Genomic DNA, 24,189 nt, shown 5'->3' on the forward strand with positions numbered 1-24,189 from the left:
GTAAGTGATTGGTTGGTAAGTATTTCTCCCTTTTAAGCTTAAATCTCTTTGGTTTATAGTTTCTAAGGTGTGATATTCACCATCTAGAATCGGGGCAGAGGATATTTAAGAATAATATTAATAAATTTAATTAATTACATAGAATGGGAGATCAGGTGATGTGTTGCTGCTGCAATATGTGGGAGCTGGTGAACACCATTGATGCTCACAGTGATCACATTTGCAGTAAGTGTTGGCTGCTCGAGGAACTCCGGCTCCGTGTTGAAGAGCTGGAGTCCGAGCTTCAAACACTGAGACACATCAGGGAGGGGGAAGAGTTACCTGGACTCTGTGTATCACGAGGTAGTCACACCAATTAGATTAATTAATTCAGATGTAGTCCGTGGCCAGGGTCAGGATGGTGTGACTAGAAATGAGGCAGGTACGGGGATCCAGGAGGTAGTGTTGGAGGAGCCACAGCCCTTGCACTTGTCCAACAGGTTCGAGGCTCTTACTCCCTGTGGGGACAGGAGCAGGGACTGCAGGGAGGATGAGCAACCTGGCCACAGCACCGTGGAGCGGGGGGCCATTCAAGTGGGGGGAGTTAAAAGAAATGTTGTAGTGGTAGGGGATAGTATCGTTAGGGGGATAGATAGAGTTCTTTGCAGCCGAGAGCGAGAGTCCCGAAGGCTGTGTTGCCTGCCCGGTGCCAGGGTTAAGGACATCTCCTCTGGACTGGAGAGAAACTTGGAGTGGGAGGGGGAGGATCCAGTTGTCGTGGTCCATGTTGGTATCAACGACATAGATGGGACAAGGAAGAAGGTTCTGCTGAGGGAGTTTGAGCAGCTAGGGGCCAAATTAAAAAGCAGAACCACAAGGGTAATAATCTCTGGATTATTACCTGAGCCATGAGCGAATTTGGCTAGGACAAATAAAACTAGAGAGGTAAATGCGTGGCTCAAAGACTGGTGTGGGAGAAATGGGTTTTGCTTCCTGGGACACTGGCACCAGTACTGGGGCAGGAGGGAGCTGTTCCGTTGGGACGGGCTTCACTTGGCCAGTGCTGGGACTAGAGTCCTGGTGGATCATATAACTAGGGCTGTAGAGAGGGCTTTAAACTAGCTAGTGGGGGGGAGGTTCCTAGAGAGCAAATAATAAAAATGACAACAGAGAAGGTCATAGACTTAGGTAGCAGTGGGGAAATTAAAAACCAGAGCGTGTCAGGAAGGGGCAGAAGGTATGGAGTAAAAGGTAAAGTAATAAAAAGGGCAAAAGCAGGAACTAAGTGTCACAAAACATCTTTGAAAGTTCTCTATCTGAATGCACGTAGCATTCGTAACAAAATAGACGAGTTAATGGCACAAATAACTACATATGGGTATGATCTTGTGGCCATTACAGAAACATGGCTGCAGGGTGACAATGCCTGGGAATTAAACATGCCAGGTTATTTAACGATCAGGAAGGACAGGCAGGAAGGAAGGGGAGGTGGGGTGGCTATGTTAATAAAGGAAGGAATCACTGTAATACAGAGAAATGATATTGGGTCAAAAGATCAGGATAATGAAACAGTTTGGGTGGAGGTAAGGAATAATAAGGGGAAAAAAACACTAGTGGGCGTATTCTATAGGCCTCCGAACAGTGGCAACTCTGTTGGACGGAGTATCAATCAGGAAATAGTTGAGGCTTGTAATAAGGGAACATCTATAATTATGGGGGATTTTAACTATCATATTAATTGGACAAATCAAATTGGGCAGGGCTGCCTTGAGGATGAGTTAATTGAGTGTATTAGGGATGGGTTTCTTGAGCAGTATGTAACTGAACCGACCAGGGGGCAAGCAACCTTAGATCTGGTCCTGTGTAACGAGATGGGATTAATTAAAAATGTCCTAGTAAAGGATCCCCTTGGAATGAGTGACCATAACATGGTTGAATTCCATATTCAATTAGAGGGTGAGAAAGTTGAATCTCAAACAAACGTGCTAAGCTTGAATAAAGGAGACTATGAAGGTATGAGAGCGGAATTGAGTAGAGTGGATTGGGAAAATAGATTAAAGGGCAAGACGATACATGATCAGTGGTGTACATTTAAGGAGTTATTTTACAACTTCCAAAAAATATATATTCCACTGAGAAGAAAAGGGTGTAAAAGAAAAGACAGCCATCCGTGGCTAAGTAAAGAAATTAAGGATAGTATTCGACTAAAAACAAGGGCATATAAGGTAGCCAAATCTAGTGGGAGGGTAGAGGATTGGGAAAACTTTAAAAGACAGCAAAAAATAACAAAAAGATTGATTAAGAAAGGGAAGATAGATTATGAAAGTAAATTAGCAAAAAATATAAAAACAGATAGTAAGAGTTTTTATAGTTATATAAAAAGAAAAAGGGTGGCTAAAGTAAATGTTGGTCCCTTAGAGGATGAGACCGGGAAATTAATGGTGGGAAATATGGAGATGGCAAAAACACTGAATGAATATTTTACATCAGTCTTTACAGTAGAAGACACTAAGAATATCCCAATACTGGACAAACAGGGGGCTAAAGGGGGGAGGAGCTAAACACGATCAAAATCACTAAGGAAGTGGTACTCGGTAAAATAATGGGACTCAAGGCGGATAAATCACCTGGACCTGATGGCTTACATCCTAGGGTCTTGAGGGAAGTGGCGGTAGGGATTGTGGATGCATTGGTAATAATTTTCCCAAACTCCCTGGACTCGGCAAAGGTCCCGGCAGACTGGAAAACTGCTAATGTAACACCCTTATTTAAAAAGGGCAGTAGACAGAAGGCTGGAAACTATAGACCGGTTAGCCTAACATCTGTGGTAGGTAAAATTTTGGAGTCCATTATTAAGGAGACAGTAACAGGACATTTGGATAATCATAATTTAATAGGACAAAGTCAGCATGGTTTTATGAAGGGGAAGTCATGTTTGACAAATTTGCTGGAGTTCTTTGAGGAAGTAACATATAGGGTGGATAAAGGGGAACCAGTGGACGTAGTGTATTTAGACTTCCAAAAGGCATTTGACAAGGTGCCACACAAAAGATTATTGCTTAAGATAAAAAATCACGGGATTGGGGGTAATATTCTGGCATGGATAGAGGATTGGCTATCTAACAGAAAGCAGAGAGTTGGGATAAATGGTTCATTCTCAGACTGGCAATCAGTAACTAGTGGTGTTCCGCAGGGGTCAGTGCTGGGTCCCCAACTCTTTACAATCTATATTAACGATTTGGAGGAGGGGACCAAGTGTAACATATCAAAGTTTGCAGATGATACTAAGATGGGAGGGAAAGTAGTGAGTGAGGAGGACATAAAAAACCTGCAAGGGGACATCGACAGGCTAAGTAAGTGGGCAGAGATTTGGCAGATGGAATACAATACTGGAAAGTGTGAGGTTATGCACTTTGGCAGGAAAAATCGTAGAGCAAGTTATTATCTTAATGGCAAGAAACTGGAAAGTACTGAAGTACAAAGGGATCTGGGGGTCCTGGTGCACGAAACTCAAAAGGTTAGTATGCAGGTGCAGCAAGTGATTAAGAAGACCAATGGAATGTTGGCTTTCATTGCTAGGGGGATAGAATATAAAAATAGGGAGGTATTGCTTCAGTTGTACAAGGTATTGGCGAGACCGCACCTGGAATACTGCGTACAGTTTTGGTGTCCATACTTAAGAAAGGACATACTTGCTCTCGAGTCAGTACAAAGAAGGTTCACTCGGTTAATCCCGGGGATGAGGGGATGGACATATGAGGAGAGGTTGAGTAGATTGGGACTCTACTCATTGGAGTTCAGAAGAATGAGAGGCGATCTTATTGAAACATATAAGATTGTGAAGGAGTTGGATCGGGTGGATGCGGGGAAGATGTTCCTGATGATGGGTGAAACTAGAACTAGGGGGCATAGTCTTAGAATAAGGGGCTGCTCTTTCAAAACTGAGATGAGGAGGAACTACTTCACTCAGAGGGTGGTAGGTCCATGGAATATGCTGCCCCAAAAAGCTGTAGAAGCTACATCATTACATACATTTAAAACAGAAATAGACAGTTTCCTAGAAGTAAAGGGAATTAAGGGTTACGGGGAGCGGGCAGGAATTTGGACATGAGTCTAGGTTCGGATCGGTCATGGCCCTGTGGGTAGCGGAGCGGGCCCAGGGGCCGTGTAGCCTGATCCTGCTCCTATTTCATGTGTCTAATTCTGTTAGATGCAGGAGATGGTTCTGTGATAGTGGATTGGCAGTTAGGATCAGATCAGCCATGATCTTATTGAATGGCGGAGCAGGCTCGAGGGGCCGATTGGCCTACTCCTGCTCCTATTTCTTATGTTCTTATGTTCTTATTATTGCAGTCCTACGGACCATTTTTGCCAGGAATGGCTTGCCAGAACAGATTTGCTCCGACAACGGACCACAGTTTGTCCTTCGAAGAGTTCCGGAGGTTCTTGAAAAAGAATGGGGTAAGGCATTACACATCTGCCCCGTATCATCCAGCCACAAATGGATTGGCTGAGAGGTTCGTACAAACCTTTAAGAAGGCAATAAAGGCTATGTACAATGACAACATTCCGCTGCAGCACAAGGTGGACAATTTCCTGTTCGCCTACCGGAATGCGACACATGCAGTCACCAACCAGGCCCCAGCCATGATGTTCTTTAACCGAAGGTTAAGATCTCGCCTGGATTTGCTCAGACCAAACGTACGAAGAGATGTTGAGAGTAAGCAATTCCAGCACATCCATGAGAAGCCAACAAGGAGCTTCAATGTAGGGCAACCAGTCTTGGCCCGCGACTACTGAACAGAAAAATGGCAGCCAGGAACGATATGCACACGGCAGGGCCCACTAATGTATGCAGTGGACGTTGGGGAGAGCATCGTGAGACGCCATGCTGACCAGATCCTAGAGTCACAGGAACAAGTCAACCCCATGCCTCGCCCATATGTACCTGGTGATGAACCCGACGTACAGGTCGCATCTACCCCAGAAACAGTAGCATCGGAAGCTGATGAACCAACCGACGACAGGGGGCCAGAATCGCCTCCGCACCAAGAGCAAGACACTCGGGAAAGGCGCTATCCAGAAAGGATCAGGAAGCCTCCCCAAAGACTGAATATATAAATAGACTATTTTCAGCTAATGTTGCATGTTAGAAGTGTTAATTGTAATTAGTTTGATATTTAATTGTTAAATGAGTGTTATGGTACTGTTAATCTAAAAGGGGAGGAATTGTAATGTATATACCTTTAAGGGGGGAAATATCTATTACAGCTCATGTATACTGTAGTACCGGCAGTGACCACACCTGTATATAGCACTGAGTAGTAATCTGTACAGATCAGTTCCCGTGTGAGCCACGTTGAGTAAACACCTGTTGTACCGTTCTCCTGCAGTCTGTGTCTTATTATACACAGACACAACAGATGTCACGTCTTCTGATGATGTCGCAGAGAGGCAGCGTGTAAGTGGGAAATAGGAGAGGGAGAAGGATAAATTCTTGAGTGACTCCAAGGGTAAAAAGGTGCAGGGGCAGCAAGAGACGCCATTGCAGGAGATTCTCTGGCTACAACTGGATAGGCAAGGGTCAGCATACTATTTTAAGTCTTAATTCCGATTATATAATTCTAAATAATAAAACCAAAATAAATTACATGGTTGAGCTTCCCGAATCCAGCAACCTCGGGACCGAGGCCGAGCCGGTTTTCGTGTTTTTCCGGACTTCGGCATGTGTTTCTGATGTCCGAAGTCCGGAAATATCGCAACCTGGGCTCGGGCGTTTCCGGACTTCGGACATCAGAAACACGTTCTGGGTCCAGAAATGCCTGGACCCAGGTTGCGGTTTGACCGGGTGTCCGGATTCCGGAATATTTTACGGATTCCGGATGATCCTGCCACCAATCGTCGCGGATTCCGGATTCCAGAACTCCGGATTTTGGACGCTCAATCTGTAATAGATTGTAACATAGAAACATAGAAGATAGGAGCAGGAGTAGGCCATTCGGCCCCTCGAGCCTGCTCCGCCATCAATGCGATCATGGTTGATCATCCAAATTCAGTACCCTGTCCCTGCTTTCTCCCCATATCCCTTGATTCCTTTAACCTTAAGATATATATCCAACTCCTTCTTGAATATATTTAATGAATTGGCCTCTACTGCCTTCTGTGGTAGAGAATTCTGTACTCTAAACAAATAACTCACAAATTTACTATAAATCAAAGAGGGAGAGGCTTATGTAGAAAAATCGCAGCTACATTCATTATAGACTTTTGTTTGCGAATTATAGCAAAATCATAAATGTATTTCTTGGGAAACAAGCATACTTATTCGAAAATAAGCAAGGACAGTCAAAACCTTCCTCTAAATAGTTCTCACGTTTTCCTTTAGGAGTTAAGCTTGTGAAATAAAAACCGCACAAAAATGTAAAGATTTTATTTGGAAGATTGTTCATTCAGTAGAATAAATAAATGGAAATGTACATCTCAAATTTGTTGTAGTAACAGATATGATTACACAAATATTTACAGCTTGCGTCGGCAAAGTACAACAGTTAATTGCTCATAATAAGAGTTCAGAAACAACTACGGGTGATGCGATCAAAGAAAATGGGGACAATGAACACGTGGAATAGAAACATTTTTCCCAGTAAAACCGGATCCTGATGGCATTCGTGGCAGAACAATGATAAATCATGCATACGTTTCATTATCACGTCCATGTAAATATTATTACCCAAAGCTACTTTTAAGATGTAATTGTACTGATCTTTAATTACATTTGGACGTTTTCTCATATTGTGCTTAAGTCAATGGTGACGTGTTTGTAGATTTGTGTATTTCCCTTGAAGCTTGAACTGAACATGAACTCACGATTGTCTGCCAACACAAACGTAAATGATCGTGGAGCCTGGATGTTAAGTTCTTGGAACTTTACAAATTTGCCTTTCTCGGTTTCCCAGCGGTAGATCTGAGTGAAGGAGTAGTCGCTCCCGAGAATGGCGTACTGCCAGTTGTTTATTCGGAGAGGTTGGAACACCATGGCACCGCGGGACGGAAAGGTCTGTCTCTCCACAAACCTGGAGGTCTCCCACTTCATCATTTTGGAGTCGCCTATGAACCTGGTTAGGCAAATGTAGAGGTCATCCTTGACTCTGAAATGTTTCACTGCATACACATCCTCCATGTCAGGAATGTCGGTGCGCCACACAAACTCCTTCTGGCTCTTGCTCCACTGGAAGATGACAGGGCGCTGGGAGCTACTCGACAAGATCAAGTGCGGCTTGTTAGCTATTTCGAGGTACTCCGCATCCGTGTCTCTGAACCAAGAATGCAGACTCTGGTGGGAGTAGAATCCATTCCCATTCCATTTGTACACCGTGGTGGACCCAGCCTTTGATGTGTCTGCAATGACAAAGTACCACTCTCCTTCTATTTCAAATGTCTCAATGTCATTCGGTTTTCTGATTTTAACGTTGTCTACGTCTTGCATCTTGATGAACTTGTTGGCAAAGCTATCCCTTTTGTAGATGTGGGAGCCGCCAAACAGTTGGGCCACAATGACAAACAGCTGGGCATCGATGATCAGTGGTTTGCAGAACACAGTGGAGCTGCCTGCAGCAGAAGGAATGTTAGTTATTGATGTAAAAAGTACTTGGTTTGAGTATAAAACAAGGCTTTAATCAATTGTTTCAAAACCATGAGATTTCTAGTTACATCACTAGTTCCTGGTTACAGAAACATCCTGAGCAAGCTGGGCCCACACCCGAGTATTTATACTCCTTGGACAGCGCCACCAGCTGGCCGCCCAGTGTTACTTCATGAGTCATGATAAGATTCATGACAGTTATTAATGTGCAGAGAAAACAGTGCTGTTATCATGGTTAGAGCTGTTAATTTTTTGTCAAATCCAAAGTTGGACAAAAGGCACTGGGGTAGGGTCCAGGAAGGGGAAAATACTTAAAAAATTATATTAACAACAACTTGTTACATTTATATAGCGCCTTCATCGCAGTAAAACATCCCAAGAGCGTTATCAGGCAAAATTTGACACCGAACTACATAAGGCGATATATTAGGACAGGTGACCAAAAGCTTGATCAAAGAGGTAGGTTTTAAGGAGCATCTTAAAAGGAAGAGAGAGGTCCCATTCAGGACAACACAGCCCGCTTGATTGGCACCCCATCCACCACCTTAAACATTCACTCCCTCCACCACCGGCGCACCGTGGCTGCAGTGTGTACCATCTACAAGATGCACTGCAGCAACTCGCCAAGGCTTCTTCGGCAGCACCTCCCAAACCCACGACCTCTACCACCTAGAAGGACAAGGGCAGCAGGCACATGGGAACACCACCACCTCCAAGTTCCCCTCCAAGTCACACACCATCCTGACTTGGAAGTATGTCGCCGATCCTTCATCCTCACTGGGTCAAAATCCTGGAACTCCCTCCCTAACAGCACTGTGAGAGTACCTTCATCACACGGACCACTAGTTCAAGAAGATGGCTCACCACCGCTTTCTCGAGGGCAACTAGGGATGGGCAATAAATGCTGGCCTTGCCAGTGACACCCACATCCCACGAACGAATAAACAAAAATAAAGTGGTTTAGGGAGGGAATTTCAGACCTTAGAGCCTAGGCGGAGGAAGGCACGGCCACCAATGATAGAGTGATGAAAATCAGGGATGGGCAAGAGGCCAGAACTGGAGGAGCGCAGAGATCGTGCGCTGTCAGCACTAAAGCTGGACAGGTTGCAACACCGGTCATTGTTTCAGAGAACTGACTTATCCCTACCAACAATGTTGTCATAGTTTCTGAAAACCAGCTCCACGTGATCCCATTCAAAAAAGCTGCACTTCCCCACGACAGGCTGTGCGATGACGACATTGACATCATTCATGAAAGTGAAGGCTTCGATTGAAAGGGACTGAAACGGTAAGGGCTGGTCAACGGCAAATTCTGAGAGATTAAAAAAGGAGAGGAAATGGTTGGCGTTAATTGACATAAGAACATAAGAATTAGGGCAGGATTGGGCCATACGGCCGTTCGAGCCTGCTCCGCTATTCAATAAGATCATGGCTCATATTCTACCTAAACTCCACTTTCCCGCACTATCCCCATATCCCTTGATTCCACTAGAGTCCAACAATCTATCTATCTCAGTATTGAATATACTCAACGACTCAGCATCCGCAGCCCTCTGAAGCAGAGAATTCCAAAGATTCACAACCCTCTGAGTGAAGAAATTCCTCCTCATCTCAGTCTTAAATGGCCGACCCCATATCCTGAGACTATGTCCCCTAGTTCTAGACACGCCAGCCAGGGAAACAACCTCTTAGCATCTACCCTGTCAATCCCCCTCAGAATCTTATATGTTTCAATGAGATCACCTCTCATTCTTCTAAACTTTAGAGAGTATAGGCCCATTCTACACAACCTCTCATCATAGGACAACCGTCTGATCCCAGGGATCAATCTAGTGAACCTTTGTTGCACCGCCTCTAAGGCATGTATGTCCTTTCTCAGATAAGGAGACCAAAACTGTGCACAGAACTCCAGGTGTGGTCTCACCAAGGCCCTGTACAATTGTAGTAAGACTTCCTTACTCTTATACTCCAACCCCCTTGCAATAAAGGCCAACATGTCATTTGCTTTCCTAATTGCTTGCTGTACCCGCATTATAACTTTCTGTGTTTCCTTTACAAGGACACCTAAATCTCTCTGAACACCAAAATTTCCCAATCTCTCACCATTTAAAAAATATTCTGTTTTTCTATTCTTCCTACCAAAGTGAATAATCTCACATTATACTCCATCTGCCACCTTATTGCCCGCTCACTTAATCTGTCTATATCCCTTTGCAGGCTCTTTGTGTTCTCCTCACAGCTTACTGTCCCACCTAGCTTTGTATCGTCAGCAAACTTGGATACATTGCATTCGGTCCCTTCATCTAAGTCATTAATATAGATTGTAAATAGCTGAGGCCCAAGCACTGATCCTTGCGGCACCCCACTAGTTACAGCATGCCAAGCGGAAAATGGCCCGTTTATCCCTGCTCTCTGTTTTCTGCACGTCATCCAATCCTCTATCCATGCTAATGTGTTTACCCCCCCCACCCCCAGCCCCACCAACCCCATGAGCCCTTATCTTGCGTAGGCATCGATTAGGTTTCACCATTTTAATCCTGATAAAAAGAGGTTTGCTGCAATCACCTGTGGTTATGCAGTCGAATTTCTTCAGTAAGCGGTTGTTAATTTCATCTCCCTGATACCCCACCGGGCTGGCACAGGAGATCTGATCAACCGTTGCGTTTGTGCTGCTTAACCATTCCACCAGCCATTTCAGTTTGCAGTCGCAATGAAAAGAATTCCCTCGAAGATCTCTGCAAAGGAACATAATTCCTATTGAGAAATCGCCTTTGGAGCAACATCATTCTTCCTGTTCTTTACACACACTTTCAAAATGCCAGACTTAAAAGCTCACAGCTGCAGTATCCTTGCGTTCCAATATCTTAAATAAACTTAAGCTACTTTTCAAAACTTTTCGACTACTAAACTTGCTGCGTCCATTAAAAATACTGCAAAGTCATAAAAAGCAATTCCAAAGTACAGTACCTTCTCCGTGTCTTGTTTAACCCCAAATGCTAGTGAACAAACAGATGAAACAACAACAGAAAATGCTGGAAACACTCAGCAGGCCAGGGCAGCATCCGAGTAGAGAGAGAAACAGAGCTAACGTTTCAGGTCGATGACCCTTCGTCAGAACTGGGAAAAAGTTGGAGAAGTAACAGATATTTAAGCAAGTAATATAGAAACATAGAAGATAGGAGCAGGAGTAGGCCATTCGGCCCTTCGAGCCTGCTCCGCCATTCAATGAGATCATGGCTGATTATCCAAACCCTAGCACCCGGTCCCTACACCGACAGCCATCCCACACAAGCCCTATCCCCGTAACCCCACGTATTTAATCCCCCCTAACACTAAGGGCCAATTTTTATCATGGCCAATCAACCTAACCCGCACATCTTTGGACTGTGGGAGGAAACCGGAGCACCCGGAGGAAACCCACACAAACATGGGGAGAATGTGCAAACTCCACACAGACAGTCACCCGAGGCCGGATTTGAACCCGGGTCCCTGGCGCTGTGAGGCAACAGTGCTAACCACTATGCCACCGTGCTGTTACTTCTCCAACTTTTTCCAGTTCCGACAAAGGGTCTTCGACCTGAAAGGTTGACTCTGTTTCTCTCTCCACGGATGCTGCCCTGGCCTGCTGAGTGTTTCCAGCATTCTCTGTTGTTGTTTCAGATTTCCAGCATCCGCAGTATTTCGCTATTGTAGGAGCAGTTTTCTGCTTGCCAAACCTGATTACGCCGAGGGAATATTAAATATAAAGATGCATCGACAACACATTCGTAGCCATTGCAGGAATCAACTCCTTCTTTTTCGGCAGTGTCTTAAGCAAATGTCAAAGAAGAAATATTTCTCCTTTTTTGAACTGAAAAGAGCAGAGGTACCAAGTGAAGCAGTTAGTGTGGACTTCTACATCATGGTGCCTGCACTTTTTCTGTTCGATGATAGAGAATGTGGCACAGTTGCTATTGTTAGGGAATATTCAGTGGGGAAAACTGAAATAAGTGTCATATAAATTATTGTGTATATGTGTTAAAAATACTTTTTGATGAGTCTTTGAGCTCATTGCGCACTCTATTTCCATCCAGTATCAGCATCAAGCATTCCTAATTCAGGTCCGTCACAACTAAATGCAAAGTAATAATCTGCTTCAACAATATGATTTACCCCTAACTTTACTGCACCATCACGACCTTTTCTATCTCCCGTTCCAAGCGTCCACCTGACCTCATGGAGTGACATTTTAATTTTCAGCGCACTAGACCAACCCCCTATAGTAACTGAGCTGGTCTGAAGACAGGGAAGGCGTTTATCCCATTACTGACCTGGGTTTGAACCCAAGTCCCAAAGGTGACAGGACAGTGAACCAGCCTCCTGCATCATAGAAACATAGAAAAATAGGAGCACGTGTAGGCCATTCAGCCCTTCGAGCCTGCTCCGCCATTCAATATGATCATGGCTGATCCTCTATCTCAATACCATATTCCCGCTCTCTCCCCATACCCCTTGATGCCTTTTGTGTCTAGAAATCTATCTATCTCCTTCTTAAATATATTCAGTGACTTGGCCTCCACAGCCTTCTGTGATAGAGAATTCCACAGGTTCACCACCCTCTGAGTGAAGAAATTTCTCCTCATCTCAGTTATAAATGTCCTACCCTGTATCCTGAGAATGTGACCCCTCGTTCTAGACCCCCAGCCAGGGGAAACACTCTCCCTGCATCCAGTCTGTCTAGCCCTGTCAGAGTTTTATACATTTCAATGAGATCCCCTCTCATTCTTCTAAACTCTGGTGAATACAGGCCTAGTTGACCCAATCTCTCCTCATACGACAGTCCTGCCATCCCAGGAATCAGTCTGGTGAACCTTCGCTGCACTCCCTCTATGGCAAGTATATCCTTTCTTCGGTAAGGAGACCAAAACTGCACACAGTACTCCAGGTGTGGCCTCACCAAGGCCCTGTATAACTGTAGTAAGACATCCTTGCTCCTGTACTCAAAACCTCTTGCAATGAAGGCCAACATATCATTTGCCTTCCTAACTGCTTGCTGCACCTGCATGTTTGCTTTCAGTGACTGGTGTACAAGGACACCCAGGTCCCTTTGTACATCAGCATTTCCCAATCTAGCGCCATTTAAATAATACTCTGCCTTTCTGTTTTTCCTACCGAAGTGGATAACTTCACATTTATCCATGTTATACTACATCTGCCATGTATTTGCCCACTCACTCAACTTGTCTAAATCGCCTTGAAGCCTCTTTGCATCCTCTTCACAACTCACAATCCCACCTAGTTTCGTGTCATCAGCAAACTTGGAAATATTACATTTGGTTCCCTCATCCAAATCATTGATATATATTGTGACTAGCTGGGGCCCAAGCACTGATCCCTGTGGTAGCCCATTAGTCACCGTCTGCCACCCCGAAAAAGACCCATTTATTTCTACTCTCGGTTTCCTGTCTGTTAAGTATGCACTCCTCCCACTACCCTACACCCCTGGCCAAAGAAAACCACATTTATTTGGGTGGAACTATATTAATAAGAGTTACACATCCTTACATCCAATAAATTGGGGCAAAGTTCCAGGTGAATCGGACGCACCAATATCAACCTCCAGCCAGTGGAAGATGGCTGGGTGAAGCACTCTCAACCAAGAGGTGCATTTGCCCATACTATACTTTGCTTAATATAAGAATGTTTGATGCTGATAATGGGCATTGATGAGTATTCTGGGGCATATCTCAATTCAACATATCCTTTCTTCAAAACGGATTTTTTTTCCCTGATAGATTTTGCCTGCCTGCTATTGTCCAAAGCTTGATGTTTATTTTCATATTTTTAAAAAATTATAACTTTTTTTTTCCAAAACTGTCATTTACAGAACAATTGATACAAATTTTATAACTGTAGTTAAAAGCACTTACCTCTATGTTGTTCGTGCCTCAGGTAAAATTCGTCCAGACACTAGAACTACTTGGCTAATGCCTAACGGTGAGAGGAAGTCTCGCAAGGCCATTCTCAATGCAAAAGTGATTAGTTCTCAATATCATCAGAAAGATTATATGAGCGAGCTGTACGCAGGTCATGAAGGCTTATTCAACAGATATTAAATCGACTGAAGCTGAACACTAAAATAGAACGCCACCATTTGTATTGCAGTAGAAACAAAGGAGATATTACAGTCAGCAGTCAAAGGCGAACCTGACTCAACTCCTTGTCAATTCTCTTCCAAATCTTCTAAAGGACCCCTGGTGAGGTTAAGCCCAAATAAACAGCATGCGTAAGGAGCTCCGGCAATTTATTATTTAAATTCATAAGGGGAAAAATTCAGTATCGCCCCGTTTGGGGCGCCTTTATCGGCCGTGCGCAAAGTTTAGCGCCTGGCGCTAATTATCACCTCCGACGACAAACTTGGCTTTTATCGCCCCTGGAGGTGATTGGAGCGCTAAATCAGGTGCTTCACACCTGTCTTAAGGCGCAAAGGCCGAGGAGCGAGGCGCTACCTCAGGGCGCTGGCGAAGCAAGGAAGGGCAAATCAAAATAAACCTGCAAAGTGCTGCTCAGTACTCAAAGCTCCTTCACACAGCGTTGAATCTCTCCAGAAGTCTCTCTCTCTCACACAGAAAGCGTGGTGCAAAAATGTCACCGACAAAAAAAGGCAGGAAGCGGTTGCCTTTAAATAGCGCTCCCCCAGTCCCTTTCTGACAGCATAACGCTCCCCTCAACCTGTCGTTGCTAGCGGCAGGCGGTAAGGCAAGGGGCGCCACTCAATTTCCGGTCCGGGGCATTAACGGGGCGTTGCGCACTCGACTAACGTCACAATCTGCCGGCGCAGGAGATCGTGGCGGTAGTGTTTAGCGCCGCCGCAAAATGTCTAGTTAATTTCACAAGCGGCACAAACATCGCTGCGCCCGGGCGCTAGTTGCTTTGCGCCCCATTAGCGCCCTCTTAAGGCGCTAACGGGAGGCGCAAACAATTGAATTTTTCCCCCAAAATCATTGGCTGCACAAGTCATCAGTTGACCAGGTACTACTGCGTAGTCTTAAAAAAAAAACAGTGCCTGGGTCAGGTCCAGGAGCTGAAAACTGCAGCTGCGCCGTCCCACTGGATATGTCCGAATGGGAATATAACAGGAGCAATGTCCCCTCTAAGGTGCGTGGCCGTGCTGGGAATTTAAAGGGCCCGCGCACGAAAAAGCAACATTAGATGTAACATTGAATCGGAGCCAATAATAATCAGCCAACAGGTTCAGTGCTAAGTGCGCCAGGTGACTTGCCAACTCAGCATGAAAGGATGCAGTGGGATCGAAAACAGGCAGCCTATATCCAGCCAGCCATCCACTGATCTCCGCGCTCGCCCCCCTCCCCCAAAGAGATCGAGGAAGAGGAAATCCCAGCAGATCCAGGCACAATAATGTGCGGAAACTGGTGCAGGCTGCTCCTACTCCCAGCCCACAACAGTCACCATCAACTTCCTCCCCAATCTAAGCGAGTCAAAAACTACCTGCAACCCTCTCTCCCAGAAATACCCAGGCTGTCTCCTGGTGAGCAGCTGACTGCACAATACTGACCAATAAAGCGCAAGCACATAGAAACATAGAAGATAGGAGCAGGAGTAGGCCATTCGGCCCCTCGAGCCTACTCGGCCATTCAATGAGATCATGGTTGATCATCCAAATTCAGTACCCTGTCCCTGCTTTCTCCCCATATCCCTTGATCCCTTTAGCCTTAAGAAATATATCTAACTCCTTCTTGAATATATTTAATGAATTGGCCTCAACTGCCTTCTGTGGTAGAGAATTCCACAGGTTCACCACTCTCTGGGTGAAGAAATTCCTCCTCACCTCTGTCTTAAATGGCTTACCCCTTATCCTTAGACTGTGACCCCTGGTTCTGGACTCCCCGACCATCGGGAACATCCTTCCTGCATCTAGTCTGTCTAGTCCTGTTAGAATTTTATAAGTTTCAATGAGATCCCCTCTCATTCTTCTGAACTCCAGCAAGTATAAGCCCAATCGACCCAATCTCTCCTCATACGTCATTCCTGCCATCCCAGCACGGACCAAATCAAAGCCTCTGCAAGCAAGTATTACCCAAACCATGAGATATAGTTTACCCCAAAGCACACTCGGGGCCGGTTGAAAGAAATCCAAGATGTACTAAGCTCAACAGCTAGCTAACATGACTACAGCTCTGCCATTCCCAGAATATCTCCCAGTCTCCAGGAGCTCACGCCCTGTGATGCCCACCATCGCCCACAACAAAACAACCAAACTCAGGGCAGAATTTAAACAGGACTTTTTGCTACCTTAACCCTAGATCAACAAACTCAACAGTATCTTTATGAATGCCATTGGCATATTACAGACACAGCTCTGCCAACTCCACATGGTCCACACTCAGACTGAGCTAGAGGATTGTTTCACTGAAGATGATAGAAACCTAGTGGAACTAAGGGCCCAAGTGCCCTAACTCTTGGCCAGAGACCAGAACTTAACAGCAAAGATAGATGACTTTGACAACTGAGGACATCACAACACTATTTGCAATTTTCAGAAAGCTGGAAAAAGCTAAATCCATCTCCTTTATCCAGAACACCCTCTGTTTGACAGTAAAATGGAACTAACACTGCACAGAACACACAGCTGACACAGAGTGGCGAATTGGCCGCTCCATCCTTATCAAGGGACAAATATCTGGTGAGCTGCAGGCATAGAAAGGATATTGTGCTTCTTCTTCTTAGGCAGTCCCTCGGAACCGAGGATGACTTGCTTCCACACTAAAAATGAGTTCTCAGGTGATTGGTGAGTCAAATGCGGGACCTACAGTCTCTGTCACAGGTGGGGCAGACAGTGGTTGAAGGGTTGAAGGGGCGGGTGGGTGGGGTGCTTGGGTTGACGTGCGCTCCTTCCGCTGTTTGCGCTTGGCTTCCGCTTGCTCCCGGCGAAGAGACTCGAGGTGTTCGGCGCCTTCCCGGATGCTTCTCCTCCACTTTGTGCGGTCTTGGGCCAGGGATTCCCAGGTGTCGGAGGGGATGTTGCACTTTTTCAAGGAGGCTTTGAGGGTGTCCTCGAAGCGTTTCCTCTGCCCACCTGGGGCTCTCTTGCCGTGTCAGAGCTCCGAGTAGAGCGCTTGTTTTGGGAGGGATACTGTGCTATACCAGGACTAACTATAGTGAACATAGAGAGAAACCTAGGAAGCTTTTTGCACACACACTGCAAACAGCAGCAAAAACAGAGACGTCACATCAGTTCACACAGCAACTGGTGAGACCACCAGTATCCGATCTAAATCAATAAGGACCTCAGAGGTTCAAGCTGCGCAGCAGGAAATGAAAGGCATCTAGCTGCCTTCTCACTCCTTCCACTGCCAGAGGAGAGCGCGCACAAGGTAGATGTTCCAATCTCAGCCAATGAAATCCAAAAAGCCGTCAAAACCTGCATTCTGGCATAGTCCCAGGGCCAGCTGGATATCCGGCAGAATTTTAAAATCTATTCCCCCTGCTGATGAGGATCTTCCGCCACATGTTGGAGATAAGCAATCTAGCAGAGGTGCAATCTTAAATAGCAATAGTTCCTATTGGCAAGGAGGCAACCAAGGATACACCTACAGCAGCTATACCTCCCAAGAGAGAAGGCAGCTGAGCCCCCACTCATCAGTACTGGCCAGTAAAGCGACAAGAGGTGATCACCTGAAGCAAGGACCTCGCCTAAAACATGGGCAATGGAGGCAAGTAGCACCTGACCAACCTCACCGTGCCCCTCCCCATCTCAGATCCTCAGAAAAGACTAGTTGACTTCATTGGAAAGTAAAATCAGGCGGGGTGTAAAAAGGGCGGTCGATCAATCCTGTCAGGTTCCCACCAGATGGGTTAAGTTAAAATTACCTCCATGGACAAAAAAACTTGTAGCTCATAAGAACATATGAAATAGGAGCAGGAGTAGGCCGTATGACCCGCTCGAGCCTGCTCAGCCATTCAATAAGATCATGGCTGATCTTCGACCTCAACCCCACTTTCCCGCCCGATCCCCATATCCCTCGATTCCCCTGGAGTCCAAAAATCTATCGATCTCAGCCTTGAATATACTCAACGACTCAGCATCCACAGCCCTCTGGGGTAGAGAATTCCAAAGATTCACATCCATCTAAGTGAAGAAATTCCTCCTCATCTCAGTCTTAAATGGCCGACCCCTTATCCTGAGACTATGCCCCCTAGTTCTAGACACTCCAGCTAGGGGAAACAACCTCTCAGCATCTACCCTGTCAATCCCCTTCAGAATCTTATATGTTTCAATGAGATCACCTCTCATTCTTCTAAAATCCAGAGATTATAGGCCCAACCTACTCAATCTCTCCTCATAGGACAACCCTCTCATCCCAGGGATCAATCTAGTGAACCTTCATTGCACCGCCTCCAAGGCAAGTATATCCTTCCTTCGGACATCTTCCAAGCAGAGCAGATGATGCACAGATTGCACGTGGAGTTAGGAAAAGACCAAGCTTGAATCCCCAATGTGTTACAATCGGCATCTGGAATTTCCGTGGGGCTTCGCCCAATCTCCTATCATAACCGCGGTAGAAGATTGGCGCAAACCCCGGCGAAACAGCATAAATAGCCGTTTATTCAGTTTCTGCAAGGTCTCCGCCGATCTTGCACTGAAAGTACGGCGGTAGATTGGGAAAACTTCATGAAAATTCTACCATCTAGTGAGGCTGTGCGCTGGGAGTGTATGCTCACTATATTAACGGTATGGTTTTTATTGGTATCTTGCCACACCACGTGCTATATTTGGACTTTTTATATTTCAGAAAAAGACTTGTCGAAAACATGTTGGGGTCGAATTTCTACAGGGGTTCTCCTGAGCTCCTGCCATAACTTTGGTGAAAGATTGGCAGAGATCCTGGTGAATGGAGTGTGATGGAATACTCTCCACTTACTGGATGAGTGCAGCTCCAACAACACTCAAGAAGCTCGACACCATCCAGGACAAAGCTGCCCACTTGATTGGCACCCCATCCACCACCTTAAACATTCACTCCCTCCACCACTGGCACACCATGGCTGCAGTGTGTATCATCTATAAGATGCACTGCAGCAACTCGCCAAGGCTTTTTCGGCAGCACCTCCCAAACCCGCAACCTCTACCATCTAAAAGGACAAGGGCAGCGGGCGCATGGGAACACCATCACCTGCAAGCTCCCCTCCAAGTCGCACGCCTTCCTGACTTGGAAATATATCGCCGTTCCTTCATCATCGCTGGGGTAAAATCCTGGAACTCCCTCCCTAACAGCACTGTGGGAGTACCTTCACCACACGGTCTGCAGCGGTTCAAGAAGGTGGCTCGCCACCACCTGCTCAAGGGCAATTAGGGATGGGCAATAAATGCTGGCCTTGCCAGCAACGCCCACATCCCATGAACGAATAAAAAAATGAAATGTCATAAGTGACCGTACATGCCGTCTGGCCAGGGTTAGCACCGATCATTTGTCGAAGTGAAGGGGTTGGGAGAACCCCTGTAGAAAATCTGCCACACTGTCTATGCCCACAAAATACGGCACTCCTTTTAAATGCTGAAAACTCACAATCTCATAGATTCAGCAGATGTCCTACATAATGATGGCCCGAGGAACCTGGGGGCGCAGGTTGAAATTGGTCTTTGACAGTAATGCAAAGCAGGCAATAGCGAATCGCCAGTTTGTTTTACACAATAGAAAAGGAAGTCGGGCGGGGTGTAAAACGGACTGCCTATTTGCTAGCACCCATTATTCTGCCATTGCCCAAGACCAATTTCACAATACCCTGCCCCCCGCGCCACCCCCCCCCCACCCCCCGCCACCTCCCCATTGTATCGGAAATTAAGATATGTCAAAGAGCCTTTTAAAGTATTGACCCAGAATTTGCAGTGGGTAATAGCAACAAACGAACAGCGCTCACGATTATTACCCCTTTGAAACTGACCGCAACTTCAGGGACCTGGGTGTCCTTGTACATGAGTCACTGAAAATGAATGTGCAGGTGCAGCAAGCCACTAGGAAGGCAAATGGTATGCTGGCTTACCTAAGGAAGGATATACTTGCCATAGAGGGAGTGCAACGAAGGTTCACGAGATTGATTCCTGGGATGGCGGGACTGTCGTATGAGAAGAGATTGAGTAAACTAGGCCTGTATTCTCTTGAATTCAGAAGAATGAGAGGGGATCTCATTAAAGCTTACAAAATTATTACAGGGCTTGATAGGGTGGATGCTGGGAGAATGTTTTCCTTGGCTGGGGAGTCTAGAACCAGGGGCCACAGCCTCAGGATAAAGGGTAGGCCATTCAGGACTGAGATGAGAAGAAATTTCTTCACTCAGAGGGTGGTGAATCTTTGGAATTCTCTACCCCAGAGGGCTGTGGAGGCTCAGTCATTGGGTATATTCAAAACAGAAGTCGATAGATTTCTGACTAGTAAGGGCATCAAGGGATATGGCGACAGGGCCGGTGAATGGAGTTGAGGTAGAAGATCAGCCATGATCCCATTGAATGGCGGAGCAGGCTCGAAGGGCCGAATGGCCTACTCCTGCTCCTAGTTCTTATGTTCTTATGATGTAGCGCCTGCGCATCCTAACGCGGAAATCCTGAAGTTGCGGTCAGTCATTCGCTGCTCCGACACTGGCTGCACTGTGAAACCGCCCACCCCCCGCCCCACAGTCAGTATAACCAGGGAAATCAGTGAAACTGATGAAAATTTCAGCTTTTCCGCAGTAATATCGCTGTTAAGCACCCCATTAAAAGGTTAGACCATGTTGGATTAGGTGTAACTGGCGTTTTAACAGCGTATTGACTGCTAAACAAACGTCCTGGCCCCGAGAAACTCATTTTAATTTTGTGGAGTGTCAAATTTCTCCATTTTAATTAAAAATTACAATTTTTAAGAAACTTAAAAAAAATGATATTTTTAAAAAGTTTGTTCATTTTTATTTCAGGTTTACCTTTTTTCCCCCATGTGAGAGCCCCCAATCTTTGTTTTGCTTTCTATAACCTTTTTACAAAGTTAGAATAAAAGGAGCTTGTTCACTTCCTGGTTTTCCCAGCCCATGAGAACTCTGCATTGTGATTGGCTGCTTGTTGACGTCACAGCAGCTCGCGCTAGGGATTCCCCATTAACTCACACTGATCTTAACCGTTGAACGTCGGAAACGTCAAAGGTCTCGCCGCAGAGGTCGCGAGATCTTTGTGGGAAGCTTTCTTTGGGGGCCAGCGGTGAGAGCCTTTGCTTCGCTGCCGGCCGCAAATTGCAAACCGTTCTGTCATATTATTGAGCATAAATGCTTGCAATGCCATTAGATCAGCAACACAAACAATCATAATTACAGATCATTCTTACACAGTAGTCAAAGCATCCAGCCCTTTGAATACATCCTTTGGAAGTGCCTTAAGGTTGTTATTTGCCAAGCTTCTGTCAAAACAAAAAATGGAGAAATTCTGTTAAATGCTAATTTTTCTAACGTTGCATTTGGCTCCGACTTGTGGTGTACGTACGGTCTGACAAGTTCAAGACTGGCCTGCTGTGAGACCAGCTTGGATCCCAGTTTTAGACACATTACAGAGGAGCCAACATCAAAGGAACTCTGATCCTGCTCCAGATGAACAAGTTATTGATCACATTTTAATCCACGGTCGCTGTAGATTTCAACCCTACTGCCCTACTTACCATACCTCAGTAATCTGTTAACCATAACATTGTGTCAACGTGAACTTCACGGGTGCAAATCAGGGAAACTCATTTTCAAAATACAGATAACATCGTAAATTCATTCTATTTATTTGTGCATATTTATAACTTTAATATATTGTCAGTTCAATGTTTTTAACAAAGGTCGAATGTTCATGCTGCTGCTTTGATAATGTTTCTTCAGGGTCCTGTGAATCTTCTCCCCGGCGTTAAATCTCAGAGTAATCATAAACATGCAATGCAATGGCTTGATACTTCTAATGCAGCTATAAGATGGTGGGCAAGGTGGTAAGTGAGAAACTGTTTGGGATTTTTAATATTTTAGCCTGCAGAGATGCTTTGTGTTATTGGGATCTGACAAAAATACAATCCAGCGATCAGTTGCTGGTTCCAAATTGAGATATCATAGTTCTAAGAAAGTGTTCCAATTTATCAGAGACTTGAGCACATAATCCAGCCTGACACTTCAGTGCGGTACTGAAGGAGTGTTACACTGCCAGAAGTGCCATCTTTCAGAGATATTAAACCGAGGCCCCGTCTGCTCTCTCAGGTGGATGTAAAAGATCCCAGGGCACTATTTCAAAGAAGAGCAGGGGAGTTCTCCCAATGTCCTGGACATCATTTATCCCTCAATCAACATCGCTTAAAAAAAAACATTTAATTGGTCATTGATATCATTGCTTTTGAGGGAGTTTGCTGTGCACAAATTGGCTGCCAAATTTTCATACATTACAACACTGACCACACTTCAATTAAAAGTATTTCATTGCCCCCCCCATGACTGAGGTCACACCTGACCCCCCCCGCCCCACCCGCCCACTCCCCCTCCCCCCCGTGACTGAGGATACACCTGATGCCCCCCACCCCGCTCCAACACCCCCCCGCCGTGACTGAGGACACACCTGATCCCCCCCACCCCGCTCCAACACCCACCCCGTGACTGAGATCACACCTGATCCCTCCCACCCCACCCCGACAACCCCCCGCCGTGACTGAGGTCACATCTGACCCCCCCCCACTCCACCCCGACACCCACCCCGTAACTGAGGTCACACCTGAACCCCCACAGTGTCTAGGATTAGCCCACCCCCTTCCACCCAGTGACTGTGACTGGGCCCTAACCCGCAGGCCGTGCTCCCAGGCACTTCCAGAGCCAAGAATCCAGCAGCTCGAGCCCAGCCAGAAACTCAGAAATAACAACCAGCACATGCGCAGGAAGACCGCCCGGTTGCGCATGTGCAGTGAGTCACTCCAGCCATTGTATAATTGCTGTTTAAACTGACTGCTCAGGGGGGACACTCACTGCCCGGGGGGACACTCACTGCCCGGGGGTACACTCACTGCCTAGGGGGGACACTCACTGCCCAGGGGGACACTCACTGCCCAGGGGGACACGCACCGCCCGGGGGGACACTCACTGCCCCGGGGGGGACACTCACTGCCCGGGGGTACACTCACTGCCCGGGGGGGACACTCGCTGCCCGGGGGGGACACTCGCTGCCCGGGGGGGACACTCACCGCCTGGGGGTACACTCACTGCCCGGGGGTACACTCACTGCCTAGGGGGGACACTCACTGCCCCGGGGGTACACTCACTGCCTAGGGGGGACACTCACTGCCCCGGGGGACACTCACCGCCCCGGGGGGACACTCACTGCCCGGGGGGACACTCACTGCCCGGGGGTACACTCACTGCCCGGGGGGGACACTCGCTGCCCAGGGGGGACACTCACCGCCCGGGGGTACACTCACTGCCCGGGGATACACTCACTGCCTAGGGGGGACACTCACTGCCCCGGGGGGGACACTCACTGCCCGGGGGGGACACTCGCTGCCCAGGGGGTACACTCACCGCCCAGGGGGACACTCACTGCCCGGGGGTACACTCACTGCCTAGGGGGGACACTCACTGCCCCGGGGGTACACTCACTGCCTAGGGGGGACACTCACTGCCCAGGGGGACACTCACCGCCTCGGGGGGACACTCACTGCCCGGGGGGACACTCACTGCCCGGGGGTACACTCACTGCCCGGGGGGGACACTCGCTGCCCAGGGGGGACACTCACCGCCCGGGGGTACACTCACTGCCCGGGGATACACTCACTGCCTAGGGGGGACACTCACTGCCCGGGGGGGACACTCGCTGCCCAGGGGGACACTCACCGCCCCGGGGGGACACTCACTGCCCGGGGGGACACTCACTGCCCGGGGGGACACTCACTGCCCGGGGGGGACACTCGCTGCCCAGGGGGGACACTCACCGCCCGGGGGTACACTCACTGCCCGGGGATACACTCACTGCCTAGGGGGGACACTCACTGCCCCGGGGGGGACACTCACTGCCCGGGGGTACACTCACTGCCCGGGGGGGACACTCGCTGCCCAGGGGGGACACTCACCGCCCGGGGGTACACTCACTGCCCGGGGGTACACTCACTGCCTAGGGGGGACACTCACTGCCCAGGGGGTACACTCACTGCCTAGGGGGGACACTCACTGCCCAGGGGGACACTCACTGCCCAGGGGGACACTCACCGCCCGGGGGGACACTCACTGCCCCGGGGGGGACACTCACTGCCCGGGGGGACACTCACTGCCCGGGGGTACACTCACTGCCCAGGGGGACACTCACTGCCCAGGGGGGGACACTCATGGCCCAGGGGGACACTCACTGCCCGGGGGGACACTCACTGCCTGGGGGTACACTCACTGCCCAGGGGGGGACACTCACTGCCCAGGGGGGACACTCACTCCGGGGGGGACACTCACTGCCCAGGGGGGACACTCACTGCCCAGGGGGGACACTCACTGCCCGGGGGGACACACACTGCCCGGGGGGACACTCACTGCCCGGGGGGACACTCACTGCC

The 24,189-nt window shown here is 47.5% G+C and overlaps 1 protein-coding gene across 3 annotated transcripts in view; it reads right to left on the minus strand.

The window, feature by feature from the left end:
* Positions 1–6,394: 6,394 nt before the first annotated feature.
* Positions 6,395–24,189, minus strand: part of LOC147114561 (leucine-rich glioma-inactivated protein 1-like) — a 41,836-nt gene continuing 24,041 nt past the window's right edge. For all 3 annotated transcript variants that reach the window (XM_085992301.1, XM_085992300.1, XM_085992299.1), the window contains 4 exons: positions 20,971–21,042; positions 10,187–10,356; positions 8,769–8,933; positions 6,395–7,587 (listed from right to left, as the gene is read on the minus strand). In XM_085992301.1, the coding sequence (XP_085848427.1) occupies positions 6,767–7,587; positions 8,769–8,933; positions 10,187–10,356; positions 20,971–21,042 (1,228 nt within the window). In that variant the 3' untranslated portion in view covers positions 6,395–6,766. The remainder of the gene's footprint in view (positions 7,588–8,768; positions 8,934–10,186; positions 10,357–20,970; positions 21,043–24,189) is intronic.

This window comes from Somniosus microcephalus, chromosome 7, assembly GCF_052327205.1.
Source record: "Somniosus microcephalus isolate GS21.2 chromosome 7, FLI_Smic_1.0, whole genome shotgun sequence".
In the NCBI taxonomy this organism is placed as follows: domain Eukaryota; kingdom Metazoa; phylum Chordata; class Chondrichthyes; order Squaliformes; family Somniosidae; genus Somniosus; species Somniosus microcephalus.